This window comes from Scardinius erythrophthalmus (genome assembly GCF_964197995.2).
Source record: "Scardinius erythrophthalmus genome assembly, chromosome: 15".
NCBI lineage: Eukaryota > Metazoa > Chordata > Actinopteri > Cypriniformes > Leuciscidae > Scardinius > Scardinius erythrophthalmus.
In genome coordinates, this window is record NC_138235.1 from 25,700,262 (window position 1) to 25,719,830 (window position 19,569).

Sequence of the window (19,569 nt, forward strand, 5' to 3'; positions counted from 1 at the left end):
TAGGCCTGATAAAATTTTTTATTGTGGTAAGAACTGAAATGTAATTCCATGACGTTTAGACATTTGGGAGAAAATTAAAAATCACTCTAATTTTAGCTACTCGGATTAAACATTATAATGTAGGCTATTTATTTAGGTGTAGAGGGAATTGAATTCACCATATGCATATTGAATGGCTATATTTATTATGATGGAAGGCATTCATAATAAGGCCTTCATTTTCATGCAGTAGGCCTACTAAAATAATGAGGAATGCATTTAATTTAAGGACAGAACAGCATATCTCTTAAAAATACTTACATGTACATTTTTCAGATAAACCAGAGACCCTCATGGGGTTGTGTTTACAGAACTGAAGAAGATAATTTTTTTTCTAGAAAAAACAAACAATATATATATATAACTGATGTTAAGTGTTCAGTTTTCACTCAAGATCAGATTTTCCAGTTTCTTTTGTTCTCCCCGGTTTCCATGTCTTTTTAATGGGCCGCATGTAGGTGGCATGCTGTAAAAATACAGTATGTTATTACATTTAATGCTCTTAATTTTTCCCCTCAAAATCGTATCTATGGATGCTGTGGGGATCAGACACCGAATACAGTCCATTAGTGCTAACCTGATATATGGCTTCCAAAAGGTCTTGAGATGGTAACAGGCACGCAGCTTCACCAATGAAACAGATTAGAACATGGAGTACATCTGACCAACTGCCTACTGTAATCAGTAGCACAAAAAGCCCACCCAGTCGCACAACAACTGTATTGAGAATCTGCTGGCCAGGCTGTTGATGGCGATCCTCTGAAAGAATGAGTATAGATTCATGATTAGACAATGTTGGCATGAAATGTACTTATATTCTGTATAAATGTTTGGGATTAGTGTTTTTTGGTTTTGTTTTAATAGGTCTACTTTATTTAGCATGGACACATTCAATTGATTAAAAGTCACAGTAAATACAATGATAATGTTACAAAAGACTTGGTTTCCACCAAAATATTAAGCATGCATCACAACTTTTTTTGCATCAATAATAAGAATATTTTTTTCTTGAGCACCAAATCAGCATATTGATTTCTAAAGGATCATGTCACACTGAAAACTGGAATAATTCATGTTGAAAATTCAGTTTCGCCATCAGTTAACGGTTCTATCAGTTCTATTATATAACAGAAATAGAAAACATATTTTAAATTGTAATAACATTTCACAGTATTACTGTTTTTACTGTATATTTGATCAATTAAATGCAGCATTGGTGAGCATAAGAAGTTTCTTTACCAACCCCAAACTTTTGTATGCTATAGCTATAATACATAGCCTAATATGATTTTCTGAATTCATGAATGTTTCTATTCTTTGTCAAGGGAATTCCAGTGATGAAACCACTTAGTCTTACAGTTTTTGTTTGTCTTACCATTCATATACACAACCAGTAGAGTGTAGCAGATTGTGAGTGGGGTCCAAAATCGTAGAGCCTCAGTGGTTGACAGAAAGTGTTTGTTTATGTTTGATATGGCAGCGATTCCAGATACACTAAAAGTTATAATTAGGGCACTGCAGAGCCAGGTTAATATAGAAGTGCCAGTGGTTAAGAGTCCAATGCAAAGTCCACAATAGCGCTGTGCGCTATGTACTGGATACATTGTCTTTACATGTTGCCATACTTTGCTGCATCGGCTAGCCAAGAACCAGCTCAGTCCAACTGCAAGGAGGAGGCTTAGCCAGCCTTGCGGTGCCCCCTCATGGAGGAAATTTAGGCTGCAGGTTAGTGCGCAGCCCAAAGAGAACTGGCACAGGACAAGCTGCAGTAACAATGGGTCAATAATCGAGTCCTAAACAAAAAGAACAGGGGTGATTAATCTAGAATGATAATGAGTTGTCACAAATGTATGAAATGTCACAATGAATTTTTTTCGTACTGATCCTCCTGTGATCCGTGCTGAAATGGCTCTAAGGGAGAACTCTAAAACTACCAGTGATGCAACACGGGACCCCACAACGGAAAGAACCACCGTGAGGATCCAGAACTGGAGTTTCTCTTTTACTCCACCATTATGTCTGTTCTTTTGTATAAGGTCTGTTTCAGGATCTGCAGTACTTAAAAGGAAAGAAAAGTGAAAAGTGCAAAAAACATCAATACAAAAACATCTCCATCCAAATGGAGATATCTTCAACTCTGCAGCATTGGCTAAATAGCATAGGCCTATAGGCTACTTACCTTTGTGCCTCAACAAACAAGTACGTTTTTAAAAGGTTACGAAGAACCCAGATCGCACAAGCTCCCACAAGCCCTGTGGTTTACATAAAACACAATTTAGAAACATTGTTTAAAGTGCCCCTATTATGCTATTTTAAAGTTTCCTATTGTTGTTTTGGAGTCTTCTACAACAGGTTTACATGCATCAAAGGTCAAAAAACATATTTGCACAGCACCACATTTTCAATGATTCTCAAACGACTCGTCAGATGAATCAATCTCTTTAAATCTTTAAATAAATTTTGAACACCATCTTTCAAGAGCAAGCGGTTTGCGAATCCTGCAATGAACTTTTATTATACTGCCGTGATATCATGGTAAAGATGAATTTTAACCACTGATTCTTCACATGCTCGTCCTTGGGCAGTGGGGGGAAAAATGGCTTTACCTTCACATTGTAGAGCACAGCATCTTCTCGACACTATCCAGATTTGAGGTTCAAGTTTTCCCTGGTGTCTGCGGCTGCGCAGTGCGCACGCAATAAGAGGCCGGGCAATATGCTAATGTTTCGTCTTGACGTCACAACGAAACGGCTTATGACTCGTTTGAAAAACAATTAATTTCATTGACTTACTTTTGAAAGACAATTCAATTGACTTACTTTTGCAATTTCAGATTTAAAACTTTGCAGGATGTTTTCATTCACTTAGAGCTATGTTACACACTACATGAAAATCCATAATAGGGGCCCTTTGATGTTAGTTTGTTGTTAGGGCGCAGCCATCTTGAGCTTCAACGGTCCGTGACGTCACTGGCATGATTGGCTACCTTGACAGCTCCAGCAAAATGGCATCTCAAGAGCATAACAGATCGAGAGGAGGGTCTTATTGCAAAAGTTAAAAAATTGTGATCTGTCCAACAAGCGAATATAACACCTTCGATGCCATAAAGCAGGGTTTCTCAAACTCGGTCCTGGAGGGCCACTGTCCTGCACAGTTTAGCTCCAACCCTGATCAAACACACCTAGCTGTGAGTTTCTAGTGATCCTGAGGACATTGATTAGCTTGCTCAGGCGTGTTGCTCAGGACCGAGTTTGAGAAACCCTGCCATAAAGGACCGAATAACCTGTTGGCAAAATGACTGGCATAAATGTGATCACGGCGGGTCCTGTAAACAAGTTCCACTCACCCCTTAGTTGTTATTGTGATGTTCACCTTCATCGTAGATCACATTGCTAAATTAATCTGACATCGAGGATGCTATCCATTATAAGCAATATCCATCAATGACCCGCAAGATATGTTACTGTGATTTCAGCCGGTTTCAGACTGTGTATGAGAGCCAGCTGTCACAGTGGTGCACTAAACTATATTCTCTTTATCGTCTTATTGCATTTAAAGTGTCAAAAACACAAGGTTTTTAGGGGAAGTTAACACAAGGAAGTTAATCAATGCCTTCAGGATTACTAAAGTTACAGGCAGCTGAATGTTTTTTTCAGGGTTGGAGCTAAACTCTGCAGGACAATGGCCCTCCAGGATCAACGTTCCCCACCCCTGCATTTCAGCTTCCATCCTACTGAACAGGTTATCGGTATAGAGGGCGGAAGGGATCAGGCCGTGAGTTCAGAGACCATAGATATCATATAAAGGCTAGATGTCTCGTCCGCACTGCTGGCCAATGGAGGTCGACGTCCGCACACGGCGGCCATCTTACCACAGGGTGCTCGCTCACTTGTAACATGGTGCATGTACTTTTAAATAACCATAACTTGCTCAATTTTCTACCGATTTTCAAACAGTTTGGTTTGTTATAAACGTCAGAGATGTAGCTATGACACTGCATACATATGAATAATTATACAAATGGACTTTCATATGAAAGAATTATAGCCACGTTAATGACGTTTGTAAGAAACCGAACCGTTTGTAAATCCGTCAAGATTTCAGCGAGATAAGAGTATTTGTGTGCGTGCTGATCACTCACCTTAATTCACAGAGCCCTGTGGTAAGATGGCCGCCGGTGATGCTGGAAGTGACTCCACCTTAAGACATCTAGCCTGGCAGAGACGGCTCTGCGCGAGTGGTATTTACGACAGTAACATTAAATATAAGTACTCCACAGCGACTCTAGGGGTCGCTGTTTGACAAAAACGGAAAGCTGCATAGTGTGCCTTTAAATAACCAACATAGTATCAAATTATATTTTGTTTATTTCAGTTCCCCTTCAATGTTATAAAAAAAGTATCTTGTGCTCACCCAGGCTGAATTATAAAATAAATGTTTTCTATTTGAATATCTTTTAAAATGTAATTTATTCCTGTGATGGCTTAATTTTCAGCATCATTACTGGAGTCTAGTGTTACTGTCACATGATCTTTCCGAAATCATTCTGATAACTGATAAGAATGTAAAATGTGTACATTGAAATGCAATGTAAGTGCATAAATGTAAATTCTAATATCCTGATTTGCTATTCTACTATTATTCTATTATTAGCCTATTCTTATTATCAATGTTGCAAACAGTTGTTCTGCTTAACATTTTTGTTCAAAGGGTGATACTTTTTTCAGGATTCTTTTATTAATAGTTCAATGAACCGCATTTATTTGGATTCATTAGATTATATTAAATGTATTTATTTATTTATAAATGTCCTCACAGTCACTTTTTATCAATTAGTATTAATTTCTCTCTCTTTTTTAATCTTACCACAAATGTTTGAATAGTATCATACAAAAATATTAAGCAGCAAAAACTGCTTTAACATTGATAATAACGCTGATAATATTCACATTGAAATATACAGTAAAAACAGTAATATTGTGAATCTATAAATATATGTTGTGAATCTATCTATAAATGCCATAAAGGCATCGGAGGCATATATATAATCAATTAATTAACTTCTTTATTATTTGAAATTTGTGACAGATCGTTAATTTCATGAGTTACCTTGTAAAACACTGTGTAAAGGAATAGCACTTGGTGTTAGCCAGGTAGGAACACTTGGCACAAACCAGGAAATGAAGGACAACATGCCTATGAAAGTGAGAAATTCTTTAATACACCAATAATTGTTTAGATAGTCAAATTGGCCACACACACACCAAAAAAATCGTAACAAATCAAAATCATCAATATCACTGACCTTATTTTGTGTCGCGTTGTTTGCGAACCTCACTCACATGAAAGACCTTTATTATTTGCAGATATGAGAGTTGGAGGTTTGGTAGGTCTCAAAGGTCACTTTTTACAACTGTATGAAGATTTGATTTATTATAGCCTCAAAGTTTTAATCTATTAATGTATTTCAAGCGTTTTTTTCTTTTTGAGGTCTGTTCCTGTGATTCAAAGTTGTGAAACTTAAAAAAAAAAAACATTTATGCCCTCTGGTGGGGTTTATTTCCATTTCCGGATACAGATAACATGTATGTCCCGCTGATTTCATGAGGACACTTGAACTTTACCCTGCATATAATAGTTTTGAATGTGTTCACTTAACAGCTACCACCCATTTACAGTACATTAATATTATATTTTGTTGGCTATCAGTGCCCAGGTATAGACACAATAATAGAAGCAAATAGGATTACATGTTCAGCGTAATATTATTATTCAATAATATTAATAATATTGTGTTTCCTGGACTAGGAAATAGAGACACTCAGGGGCGTAGTTTGTAGGGGGGTTGGGGGAGATCCCCCACCCCCAATATTTAAATCTATGGATTACAACCCTCCAATATTTATACCATGATCACAATATCAGGAGGCATACCCAAACTTTAACCCCCCCAATGTTCAAACCAAATCTACGCCTCCCTGTGAATCTTTCATATTGTGAACCGTATTGGAATAGGACAATCAGCCATTAATTTGCAGTGCTGTTCCTCAAAAGCAGCATCCTCTTCTGCACTGAAGTGATTCTTCCAGTCACCAACCTCACCTATAAAATACAACAAATACAAATTGAGAAAAAGAATAGGAAAAATCATTCAGGCCATGTTGTTCAATTGTACTTTAAAAAAAAATGAAAATAACCTTTTCTCATGAACTTTGAGGCGGTACGATCAAAGATTGTGTCTGGGTAAGTTGAGTAGTTTGCCATGGGGTTTTCTCGCATTGCAGAAAAATCTGTCATTTGCACAATTTGATCTATCACACTTTTTGATAACTGCTTTCCGAGGAATTGAGCAATGTGGGTTACTTCACGAACAGGGTCCTGGAATTATAAATAAATGATCAAGTCCATCCACCTTCATTTAAATAGCGCTTTTAACAATAGCCTATAGATTGTTTCAAAGTCAGCTTTACAGTGATAATAGGAAATTAAAGTATCAAAGTAACAGAGATTGTTTTGGCTTTACAGCAGCTCTAGAATAAAGTTATTGTCCAGCTAAAGTTAGTTTTTATTGATTAACTTCCGTTGCAAAGATCATTAGTAAGTCAAGTAAATTATAGTCAAACTAAGACTGAAGTACTGAGACTTTTTTTATAGGAAAAAATATGTATGTTTTGTAGAAAGCAAATTGACCTCTTTCATGTCTTCGAAGAATGTGTAAAGGATTTTCTTGTTTTGCCTTTCCCTCCAGTATCCTTTAACATGGTCATACCAGGATCCCCAACCCACTGACAAAAAAAAGATTCAGTCATTAGTTCATTTAAGTCATCATCATTTAGTCCAATCACGTTTTAAACGACACAGAATAAGGCAATTGGTGTAATGAATGAATGGTCTAACTGCAGCATGACTCACATTGCCCTGTCATGAATTTGTCCAGATATTGTTGCCAAGTGCCAGGCTCTGGATGGTTAAGATTCATGCGGTCAAAATGATAATATGAAACCACAGTGTCTTTCGGATTACGGGCCATATATATAACCTATGGAGAAATGCAGGTGGGGTTGGCATTCACGTAAAATTATTTCATATTTTTCAGTACAGCCCACAAAAACTTATTTCAACCTTGCAACCAGCCTCCCAGAAAGAACGAGGCACAAGTTGGATAGGAAGATGAGTCTTGATAACACGAGGCGGATCCATAACCTCCAGCTTAGTTATACCTAAAAAATTACACAGTTTAATCATTTAAGATGCATAAAGGATACCTTGCATATATGTGTGTGTGTGTGTGTGTGTGTGTGTGTGTGTGTGTTCTTGTATATATGGCCTATGGTTTATGAGGACACAAATGTGTATAATGACATAGGTATTACAACGTATTTGTGGCGAGGGGGGCGTGGTTCAGCGAGGTCTGCGACAGGAGAGAGAGCGGGGAGAGAAGCAGCGGTAAGTGGGTCAAGTGCGAAATGATTTACACCTGTGTCTCGTTGCAGTAATTGGCGTGGGGAGACTGCATTTAAGGAAGTTTCTCACAGCCATCGAGGAGAGAGAGGGCTGAGGACTCGTGGGAACCAGACGGAGGACGGAGTTGCTGTTGAACTGAGATTACAGAGCTGTTTGATCCTGTAAAGAGTGTTGAGTTTTGAGAGCGCATGTGGCGCGATTGTTATGTACGAATTGAGTTAATAAATACCCACGAGTCTCAGCCAGCCGACCTCGGTCTCCTTCCTTCACACACACACACACGAACAAAGGGATTTATATTACACTGGTGCCGAAACCCGGGAAGGAAGGAGAACGCCGCCGCCGAAATGCAATCTCCGCCAGCAACATCGGGAACGCCATTTGCGGACATCATCACGTCGCTCGCGGGTCTACATCAGGAGAACCATCAAGCCCTGCTGGACTTGCGGGCCGACCAGGAGAAACGGTTCCACATCATGATGCAAGCCCAGCAGGAGGACCGCGAGCTGTTCCGGAGCTGGCTGGACCGGGGGGTTCGGACGGAGCCTGCTTTCCCCGGCGCCGCGGCCACCGCAGCAGCTCACATGCCTCTGAACAAGATGGGACCGGCTGATGATCCCGAGGCCTTCATGGACCTGTTTGAGCGGACGGCTGAGGCATGTGAGTGGCCACAGACCAGCTGGCCGGTGCGCCTGATTCCACTGCTGTCGGGGGAAGCCCAGAAGGCTGCTCAACAACTGCCCGTCCAGAACCTCCTGGTGTACGCCGATTTACGCCGAGCTATTCTCCAAAGGGTCGGCCTCAACCCTGAACAACATCGACAGCGCTTCCGTTCACTGGAACTGGCGGAAGCGGGCCGACCCTTTGTCCTGGCGCAGCAGCTCCGGGACTCGTGCCGCAAATGGCTGTTGGCCGGAGGAAGCGACGCCGACGACATTATCAACAAGGTGGTACTGGAGCAGTTTATTTCCCGTCTGCCGAAGAGAACTGCCCAGTGGGTCCAGTGCCACCGACCGGCGTCGCTGGATCTGGCCATCCAACTGGCGGAGGACCAGATGGCGGCGTGCTCCGGGGTCGGCGAACCCCTGCCATCTATCTCTCTCTCTCTCTCTCCCCCTGTTCCTCTCTCTACCCCTCCCCCTAAACCTGTTCCTTTCCCCAGGACCCGTATCAGTGGCCCGCCACGGGCCTACCCGCGATGGAGGGCTGGAGCCGAGGTTCCAGCCAGGCCGCGAGGCCCTGTAAGGGGGCCGGGGTCCCAGGAGGGACTCGATGGCGCTGCTGCACTCTCCCCACGCCAATCACTGGACCCACTTTCTGCCACTAGGGCGGCGGGAAAACCTGGGCCGGTCTGTTGGCGTTGCGGGGATCCGGGCCATTTCGTGGATAGGTGCCCGGTCATGGAGGTGGGGACGATGGTCCGGATCCCGGACGTCCCGCAGACCGCCCCTGATCAAGCCGGGTTGTACCAGATACCTGTGAGTATTAAGGGGGGTACCTATCAGGCATTGGTGGATTCTGGTTGTAACCAGACCTCTATCCATCAAAGCCTGATACAATCTGGGGCATTGGATACGGGCCGCATGGTTAAGGTGAGGTGTGTGCACGGGGATATAGTGGAATACCCGTTAAGAGCCATCACTATTAAATTTAGGGGACAAAATCATTGTGTAGAGGTGGCAGTTAGTCCGCGCCTCCGACATCCGTTAATTTTGGGGACAAATTGGCCAGCTTTTGAACAATTATTGGGGTGTTTGACAACGGATGTCTCTGGGGAAAAGAGAGGGCGGGGAAGGGGAGCTAGCACTCAGGTGGGAGAGGCTGTACCTGGACCTAGCGGGTCTGTTTCAGAGGATTCGAGCGGCGTGGTGAGGTTAAACCTCTCCAACCGCGATGACTTTCCCCTGGAACAGTCGCAAGATGAGTCGCTCAAACATGCGTTTGAACAGGTCCGTTCCATCGATGGGCAGCCCCTCCAACCTGATCGCGTGCTCTCCTATCCTTATTTTGCCATAATTAAGGATCGGTTGTATCGGGTGACCCAAGACACTCAGACAAAGGAAGATACAACCCAATTGTTAGTACCACGGAGCCGTCGGGAAATGCTTTTCCAGACGGCGCATTGTAATCCGATGGCTGGGCATTTAGGGATGACTTCCACACTGAATCGTCTAATGACCCGATTCTTTTGGCCGGGCATTCACGAGAATGTACGCAGATGGTGCGCGTCGTGTCGTGAATGTCAGTTGGTGAACCCACCGGCCGCCCCAAAAGCGCCTTTGCGCCCTTTACCTCTTATGCAGGTCCCCTTCGAGAGAATTGGTATGGACCTCATCGGGCCATTAGAACGAACCGCACGGGGACATCGCTTTGCGTTGGTCATAGTTGACTACGCAACGCGATATCCCGAAGCAGTGGCGCTCCGCACCATTTCCGCTAAAAGTGTGGCGGACGCACTGTTTCGTTTAATCTCCCGCGTGGGAATCCCGAAAGAGATTCTCACGGATCAGGGCACCGCGTTTATGTCTCGCACGTTAAGCGAATTGTACGAATTATTGGGCATTAAATCGGTACGAACCAGTGTCTATCACCCACAAACGGACGGGCTGGTCGAACGGTTTAATCGCACGTTGAAGACAATGATTCGTAAATTCGTACAAGAGGACGCGAAAAATTGGGACAAATGGCTAGAACCCCTCTTATTTGCTGTGCGTGAGGTCCCGCAAGCCTCCACGGGGTTTTCCCCATTCGAGCTTCTTTACGGACGTCAGCCTCGTGGGGTTTTAGACGTCCTGAAAGAAACTTGGGAGGACGGACGCTCGGATAGCAAAAATGAAATTCAGTATGTCATGGACCTGAGAGCAAAACTCCATACACTGGGGCGGCTCTCTATGGAGAATTTGCTCCAGGCTCAGGACAGGCAAAGCCGGCTATATAACAGGGGAACTAAGCTTAGAGAATTTACACAGGGAGATAAAGTGCTCGTGTTACTACCAACTTCCAGCTCTAAATTATTAGCTAAGTGGCAAGGACCTTTTGAGGTCACACAGCGAATAGGCGATCTCAATTATGAAGTAATACGAACGGACAGAGGCGATTCACGACAGATCTATCACCTCAATCTCCTTAAAAAATGGAGTGAGGAGGAGTCAGTGTTGCTTGCAACGGCAGTGAGTGGGGAGGAAGATCTCGGACCAGAGGCGATCGTCAAAGGAAAATCTCTCGCCCTGGCCCCCGGAGGAGATCACCTCTCGCCCTTGCAGCTCGCTGACATTGCAAAGATACAATCTGAGTTTGCAGACGTGTTTTCGCCCCTGCCCGGTCGTACTAATCTGATTCAGCACCACATTGAGACGGAGCCGGGCGTGGTAGTTCGCGGCCGGCCATACAGGTTGCCTGAGCACAAAAAAAAAGTGGTTCAGACCGAATTGGAGGCTATGCTGGAGTTGGGGGTAATCGAGGAGTCTTACAGTGACTGGGCGAGCCCGATAGTTTTAGTTCCTAAAACGGACGGCTCGGTGCGGTTCTGTGTAGACTATCGCAGGGTGAACGCAGTGTCGAAATTCGACGCATATCCAATGCCGCGGATTGACGAGTTGCTTGATCGGTTGGGCTCGGCTCGTTTTTACTCGACATTGGACTTAACGAAAGGATATTGGCAGATCCCCTTATCTCCCATGTCCAAAGAAAAGACGGCTTTCACCACGCCGTTTGGATTACACCAATTTGTGACACTTCCTTTCGGGCTGTTCGGGGCTCCGGCCACGTTTCAGCGCCTTATGGATAAGGTTCTGCGGCCCCACACTGCATATGCCGCTGCTTACTTGGATGATATTATCATCTACAGTAATGATTGGCAGCGGCATATGGAGCATGTGAGGGCCGTTCTTAGGGCGCTGAGACAGGCGGGGCTGACGGCCAACCCGAAGAAGTGTGCAGTTGGGCGGTTGGAAGTAAAGTATCTGGGTTTCCACTTAGGTCATGGGCAGGTGCGTCCTCAAATTGATAAGACCGCAGCAATTGCAACCTGTCCGAGACCTAAGACCAAGAAGGAGGTGAGGCAGTTCCTGGGGCTGGCGGGATATTATAGAAGGTTTATTCCTGGTTATTCGGACCTCACCAGCCCGCTGACTGACCTCACTAAAAAGGAAGTGCCAGATACGGTCCAGTGGACGGAGCAGTGCCAACAGGTTTTTACCAAGGTTAAGGCTGCTCTGTGTGGCGGGCCGCTCTTACACTCCCCTAACTTTTCTCTCCCTTTTTTGTTGCAGACTGACGCGTCGGACAGGGGGCTGGGTGCTGTACTGTCCCAGGAGGTGGAGGGGGAGGATCGCCCGGTGCTGTACATTAGTCGCAAGCTCTCGAAGAGAGAGACTAAGTACAGCACCACCAAAGAATGCTTGGCCATCAGGTGGGCGGTTCTCACCCTTCGCTACTACCTCCTGGGACGGGAGTTCACCCTCTGTTCGGACCACGCTCCCCTGCAGTGGCTCCACCGCATGAAGGATACCAACGCGCGGATCACCCGTTGGTATCTCGCTTTACAGCCTTTTAAGTTCCAGGTGATCCACAGGCCGGGTGTACAGATGGCTGTGGCCGACTTCCTCTCCAGGAGGAGGGGGGGGGAGGCTGCAGGCCGGATGGCTCCCCGGCCTGAGTCGGGCGGTGGGGGTATGTGGCGAGGGGGGCGTGGTTCAGCGAGGTCTGCGACAGGAGAGAGAGCGGGGAGAGAAGCAGCAGTAAGTGGGTCAAGTGCGAAATGATTTACACCTGTGTCTCGTTGCAGTAATTGGCGTGGGGAGACTGCATTTAAGGAAGTTTCTCACAGCCATCGAGGAGAGAGAGGGCTGAGGACTCGTGGGAACCAGACGGAGGACGGAGTTGCTGTTGAACTGAGATTACAGAGCTGTTTGATCCTGTAAAGAGTGTTGAGTTTTGAGAGCGCATGTGGCGCGATTGTTATGTACGAATTGAGTTAATAAATACCCACGAGTCTCAGCCAGCCGACCTCGGTCTCCTTCCTTCACACACACACACACGAACAAAGGGATTTATATTACAGTATTCATGGTTTACAAGGACACTTTCAAATGGCTTAAAATCATACAAAACTGTGTTTTATAATAATATAAAAAATGCTAACATTAAAAAAAAAAAAAAAAGGTTTAGGAGTGTAGGTGTAGGTGGACAGAAGTTTGTACGGTATAAAACCATTACACCTATGGAGAGTCCCAGTAAACCACATATGTGTGTGTGTGTGTGTTGAGGTTTATATTACATTGTGGGGACCAAATGGTAAAACCTGAAATCACCAACATTGTGGAGACCAGCCAGCGAGGTGTGGAAAAGTGATTAATTATTTATTTTTATTTTTTTCCTATTGTTAGTTTAACTGCTTCTATTTTTCTCATTTAGATTTAGAATAGGCCTACACAGTTTGTACAGTATACAAATCACCATCAGTATACAATGGAGAGTCCCCACAAAGATAGCGAAACCGAGAGAGAAAGAGAGTGTGTGTGTGTGTGTGTTTGTGTTTAAGTTGCTAAACAGTTTTTGGTTCTATAACACATACCAGCATTTAAACCGTCTGCAGTGGTAATCTCTAAGAACGGCATGCGCTCATGAGTGGGCGCGCGCCTGCACTTTTCCACATTTCCTTCATTCAGGATGGTATCCACCACTTCCTGTGTCCATGTGGTACCTTTTACAAACAATATGATTTTATTATTTAAATTGATTCGTGATGTTTTCGTCATGTTGTTTTCTTCTTCTGTACTCTACCTGATTTAGGATATGTGGCAATAAGCAAATCCTCTTTTGATGCCTGGAAGCGCTCCACTCTATCCCAGTACTTCACCAACCGCTGTGCTAATGGGATACCCTGAACTTGACTCATCACTCCGCGTGTTGTCCCATCCATATTTCCCTTATGAGCTGTAATTAAGTTTCATAGTTATTAACCAAAACATAGTATGTTTTTTTTGTGAGTCCAATTTCCATCGCTCGCTATGACATGATTTATTATGCTGAGCTAAAAGAGTTAGTAGTAGCCTAGGCTACAAAGCGAAACAAAAGACATAATGAATAGTTTTTTTAATGAGTATTTAATATTAGCAAATACCTTGAGAACTTAAGACTGGAGTCGACCGGTCACGTGATATTTGTCTTTCACCCGTTTTATTTGGTCGTTAGGCTTAGACTGGTTGGTACACATTCTGCTTGTCAATGAAATGCCTAGCCTATAATGTGCACTTTCGTTCTGCTTTAAGGCTACCTGAAACAATTTTAAAACCATTTGTATCGTTATTAAACGACAATTATATAAGACTAAAAATATAGCCTTGACATTACCTACAAAATAATTAATATCCTTCTACTAAATAAAGTGTAAAAAGGTCCCGATCACACCACACACGTTTTTCAGGTTCGAAAACGCAGTGTTGCCAGATTGGGACGGTGATTTCCAGCCCAAAAGCTCACCAAAACGTACTCGGTTACTAACGTAACCTCGGTTCTCTCTAGAAGAGGGAACGAGTACTGCGTAAGTATCTTACGCTATGGGGAAATCTCTTTTCCGCGATATATTGAAGCCAAAAATTATCCTTAATTTTGAAATAATGTAGAACGTGTTGCGGCAGCATGCAGGCATAGGCAAGACGGCTCGCGTGCCTATTGGCTGTCCTGCGGCAACTGCAACAGCCTATCGAGAGAGGCCCCCGTGACGCCAGATCCAATGGGGGCGCTTTGCGCCCACTACGTCACGTCCCGCTTAAACTCACGTGGCCTGGGCCTTATAAATATGGCTCGATGTGCTGGTTTCACTGGTTTTTCATCACCGAAGCGAACCAGAGCGTGTTGCAGGCACGGCAAAGATACGCAGTACTCGTTCCCTCTTCTAGAGAGAACCGAGGTTACGTTAGTAACTGAGTACGTTCTCTTACGAGAGGTCTCTCGTACTGCGTAAGTATCTTACGCTATGGGGAACACAGTGTAAAACGCCGTGTGCGTGCTGAGATCCAACACCAAAGTCCCACAGGCAGGTACCCGGGGCTCGTATAGAGCAAAATCACAAGGGACTCACAGAGAGTATGGGAAGAGGGCTGAAAGCATCATCCCTGACTGAATAGCACCTGATAAGGGGCCATTTATATCGTTTCACACTGCTAGGGCGAGAAATCGGCCTGGACAGATGAATATAATGGGTCTTAAACACTGCCCATTAGAGATATTTGATCGATCTGCGAGCGTTGCTCAAGCAGTTTCAGAATTCTGAGCCGATAGCGTCAGGGCAGGTAGTTCTGATTTATTGGACCGAAAGTAGCTTAGCCTGCAAAGCGGGAACTTTAAGGTTATAAAACCTTATAATATACACGGGGAGGCCCAGCCTGCCGCCATACAGATATATCTTGCAAGGCAATCCCGCTATACCAAGCCCACGATGAGGCCATGCCTCTAGTGGAGTGCGCTTTGACACCTAATGGGCACTGCAGGCCCTTAGAAGTGTAAGCCAGCGCTATAGCATCAACCATCCACCTGGATAGGGTCTGTTTCGATGCAGCTAGTCCCTTAGAACGTCCGCTGAACAAAACGAAGAGTTGCTCCGTCTGTCTGAAGACGGTTGAGCGTGACACATAAGCTCTTAATGCCCTGACTGGGCAAAGGAAGCTGGCGTCCTTCTCCTCATTACAGACCGACAGAGCCGACAGAGAAAACACCTGAGCCCTGAACGGTGTGTTGAGGGATTTAGGAACATATCCGTGCTTTGGTTTGAGTATGACCTTCGAGTCATTTGGCCCAAATTCCATGCACGTTGCGCTTACTGAGAGCGCTTGCAAGTCCCCTACGTGCTTCACAGAAGCGAGAGCCAGAAGAAACACTGTCCTGAAAGACAAGTGTTTGACTTCTATTGACTGTATTGGCTCGAATTGGGGCCCCTTCATGGCTTCCAGAACCGTAGAAAGGTCCCAAATGGGAACTGAGGAGTTTTTGAGGAGGGAAGAGTTTTTGAACTCCTCTAAGGAAGCGGATGACCAGATCGTTTCTCCCAAGTGACTGGCCAAGCGTTGGTTTAACGAATGCCTCTATAGCTGCCACATACACCTTGGGCATGGAAGGGGCTCTACCCTTGTCCAGTAGCTCTTGTAGGAAGGAGAAAACCTCTGTCACTACACAGTCTGTGGGTGATATACCACGAGCTGCGCACCAGCTAGAAAACACAGACCATTTCGAGGAGTAGAGCCGTCTAGTAGACGGAGCCCTGCGTGATCGTGTTCAACACTCCCACTGGGAGGTTAGCTGGTACCCATTGATGGCCCACACATGTAGGGACCACAGCTCTGGGTGAGGATGCAAGATCGAGCCCTTGGCCTGAAAGAGGAGGTCCTTCCTCACTGGTATCAGCCATGGGGGAGTGCTTGACAGCTGCATCAGAACTGGGAACCAAGCCTGGTTCTTCCAGAACGGAGCCACTAGTAGCACTGAGCATCCTTTTTCCCTGATTCGCTCTAGTACCTGAGGTAGGAGCGCAACTGGGCGAAAAGCATAGAGCGGGCAGAGGGGCCAGACGTGGGCCAGCACATCCCTGCTCTTGGAGAAAAACTCCGGGCAGTGAGCGTTTTCTCGAGACGCTAACAGATCTATCTTTGCTCTGCCGAAAGTTTTCCACAGCAGTTGGACTGTCTGTGGGTGTAGAGACCATTCTCCTGCCGGAATATTGTTCCTGGACAGTCTGTCTGGTCCCAAGTTCAGATGGCCTGGCACATGCGCTGCTCTCAGCGAGCGCAGGTTGTGCTGAGCCCAAACCAGGAGGCGTTCCGTCAGCCTGTACAGGTTTCGGGATCTGATACCTCCCTGGTGATTTATATAGGATACCACCGACATGTTATCCGAACGGACCAAGACGTGGTGTCCTTTTATTCGGGACAAAAATGCCTCAGCACGTTGTCGACTGCCATCATTTCCAGGCAGTTTATGTGTAGGAGCTTTTCCTGTTCCGACCACTGGCCGAAGAACAGTCTGCCCTCGAGCAGCGCTCCCCATCCCGAGGTGGAAGCGTCCGTAGACACCACCATCACGCTCGAGGAAGTCCCCAAGCTTACATCAATTCTCTGACTGGGAGACAGTGAACTCTTCGCCCAATTGACTTTGAGACCTAGATTCTTGAGATGCTCGAGTAAAATGGTCCTGTGTTCTATGAGCTCTGATTGTGATCGAGCTAGAATCAGCCAATCGTCCAGGTAGTTCAAAACTGGGGTGCGAGCGCTGCGTCCATGCACATCGTGAATGTACGGGGTGCTAGGGACAAGCCGAACGGCAGGACTGTGTATTGATAAGCCTGGCCCTCGAAGGCGAATCTCAAGAAACGCCTGTGACATGACGCTATTTGTATTTGGAAATACGCGTCCTTCAGATCTATTGACATAAACCAGTCCCCCTGGCGAATTTGCGTGAGGATTTTCCTGGTTGTGAGCATTCTGAACCGGCGTTTCGAAAGCACTTTGTTCAGCTGTCTCTGATCTAGAATGGGTCTGAGACCCCTGTCTTTTTTCGGTACCAGAAAGATTCTGCTGTATAGACCCCCTTCGCTCTGAGCCTGAGATAAAGGCTCTATGGTCCCTTTGCTCAACAGTTTCGCTATTTCGGCTCAAAGTAGATGTGCTACTTCCTTTTCCACCGTAGTTTCGATTCGCGCCGCATAATGGTGGGGACGTCGAAAGAACTGTAGCGAATAGCCTCTCTTTATGATGTTTAGCACCCATTCTGATACCCCGGGAAGCTTTACCCACGCACTTGCATGAATAGCTAGGGGTTGAATGAAATCTGTGTTCTGGCCGCGACATGGTGGCGACCGGAGCGCTCCGGTGTACTGAAACACAAACATCACGCTTGTAGCGTTCGAGACGGGGGGCGTGCTGATCACAGCGGGCAGCCTGCCCGCGCTCGACTCTCTTACGGAGGGTTGCCGAGGGAGAGTGAGCGGGGGGAACCCCGTGGGGCTTGTCATGTCCGTGAGTGAATGTGGGCGCGGGACAGCGGGCACATTTACTGCACTGAAAACACTGTCGGAGTGAGCTGACTGTATGTGTGTTGGTTTCGTTTTTATAGAAACTGTGGGACATGCAGTGTGTAGTGTTTGTGGGCACTGGGTCGTGGGCACATACACTACGTTTAATGCACAATCGACATGAGTCGATTTTATGTGTGCGAGCCCTGTATTTTGGCGGGCTGTGCTTGTGTGTTGGAATGTTTTACTACACTCATAACACCATCGGCCGTGGCCGGATCTTGAGTGAATGTGGGCGCGGGACAGCGGGCACACTCATAACACTGAAAACACCTTCTGCTTGAGCAAACTGTATGTGCGTTGGTTTCGTTTTTACAGAAACCGTGAGACATGCAATTAGTAGTGTTTGTGGGCACTGGGTCGTGGGCACATTCACTACATCTAATGCACAATCGACATGAGTCGATTTTATTTGTGCGAGCCGCGTGTGGTGGGCTGTGCTTGTGTGTAGGTATGAGCACTGGGCTGTGGGCATTTTACTACACTCAGAACACCATCGGCCGTGGCCGGAATACCAGAAAATACACTCTCTTTATGGGATTTATCTGGGTTTGTGTACAGGCAAACGGGCTGTGAAACCGGCTTGTTTTCTGCTAAATACACTGGAACAGTCACATTTTCTGGAACTGAACGAGCGAGAAGTTTTGGTGGAAGTCTGGCCGCAGCGGGACTTGAACACCGTCGTTTCCCTAGACTGGCTAGGAAGACTTTGAGTTGCCATAGAAACTGGGTTTGGGTGCAGGCGAACGGGTTGTACAACGCGCTCGCTGGCTGTAAAATACACATCTGCAGTCGCCTTTTTAAGAGAACTGACAGAACGAAAGCATTGACGGCATAATTTTATCTGCCGGCAGACACAGGATTTGAACACAGGTCTCTGGCGCGAAAGCCTAAGATTCCACCACTGAGCCACAGGGGGGAATACATAAGCTTTCAGTTAGCGCAAGCATATAAGAGAGCGTCAACGTGTCTTGTGACGGCATTTGTTTGCAGGCGTGCATGTATTACAACAGGCTCGTTTACTGCAATGTTGACATTTCCAGTCGCCTGAACTTCAGAGGGGAATGAGAAATGTGTGAGAAATGGAGGTTAGTCTGGCCTCGACGGGACTAAAACACTCTCTTTTCTCCTTTCGCCGGTGAGTGACGCATGAATGGGCGGGGGTAGCTTTCTTGTAACATAAAGAAAAAAATTAAAAAAAAACCTGTGACCGTCTGCTCCTGACATCCCCTGTGAACGGCGCAGTTTGCGCGGCTGGAACAGAGGGAGAGCAGGTATCATCCCCCACAGACGCGGCTTCTTGGTCGATATCCACGACGGAAGCGGCGGCAGATGGCGGGCGCTGTCCATCAGGAAGAGACTCTAGCGAAGCAGGTGAAGCAGGCGGGCGAACTGGCGAGCTTTGCGGGTTGGGGGAGTTTCCGGGACCCGTTGAGCATGGCGCTTTTTACGGCGCGGTACCGCGGCGGGCAGAGGTGCAGTCTCGGAGAAGGATGCCAGGCGAGTCCTCAGAGTCACCGTAGGCAGTAGCTTGCAGTGAAGGCAGCCGCCGTCAGCGAGTGCGAGAGCTCCGTGATCCTCACCCAGGAAAGGGTGCAACTCTTTTAGTGCAATGAGAGTGTGTGTGTCGCGGCAGCGAACACACACACACACACACACACACAAAACACAGTAGCAGAGAAAAGGATATAACGCCGGATAGCGCAGCAGGAACGGCGACTGAAGGCGGCGCAGGCTCTTCCTCTCGGGATCCAGCGATGCGTGAGCTCCGCTGAAGAGATGAAAAATCAGTGAAACTGTCACGGTTCATGAATTCACTGTTTTCTTCGTGTCTCGTGTATTTGTTGTTCTGTGTGTGTGGGTGTGTGTGAGTGGGCGTTACCGCTCATTACTGCTGATCAGCGCGCCGGCTGATCTCATTCCCCGCACCAGCTGCTGCCTATTTACTCTCCTATAAATTCTCATCACAATCTCCTCTCTTTGTCAGATCGTTGTTTAAT

At 45.9% G+C, this 19,569-nt stretch overlaps 2 protein-coding genes across 2 annotated transcripts; both read right to left on the reverse strand.

Annotated features, from left to right (window-relative positions):
• Position 1: 1 nt before the first annotated feature.
• On the reverse strand, positions 2 to 5,391 carry tmem82 (transmembrane protein 82). Its single transcript, XM_081386248.1, has 7 exons — positions 5,345 to 5,391; positions 5,149 to 5,235; positions 2,219 to 2,291; positions 1,920 to 2,097; positions 1,415 to 1,832; positions 617 to 798; positions 2 to 505 (listed from the first exon to the last, which is right to left on the reverse strand). Exons 2-7 carry the CDS (start codon positions 5,231 to 5,233, stop codon positions 425 to 427), a joined length of 1,017 nt encoding a protein of 338 aa, XP_081242374.1. The 5' UTR covers positions 5,234 to 5,235; positions 5,345 to 5,391; the 3' UTR covers positions 2 to 424.
• Positions 5,392 to 6,028: 637 nt separating this feature from the next.
• Positions 6,029 to 13,426, reverse strand: LOC308703024 (sulfotransferase 1C4-like; the record flags this gene model as incomplete). Its single annotated transcript, XM_081386249.1, has 7 exons — positions 6,029 to 6,141; positions 6,237 to 6,417; positions 6,730 to 6,824; positions 6,952 to 7,078; positions 7,162 to 7,259; positions 13,079 to 13,207; positions 13,288 to 13,426. The coding sequence occupies 7 exons, from the start codon at positions 13,424 to 13,426 to the stop codon at positions 6,029 to 6,031; spliced, it is 882 nt and encodes a 293-aa protein (XP_081242375.1).
• Positions 13,427 to 19,569: the final 6,143 nt, after the last annotated feature.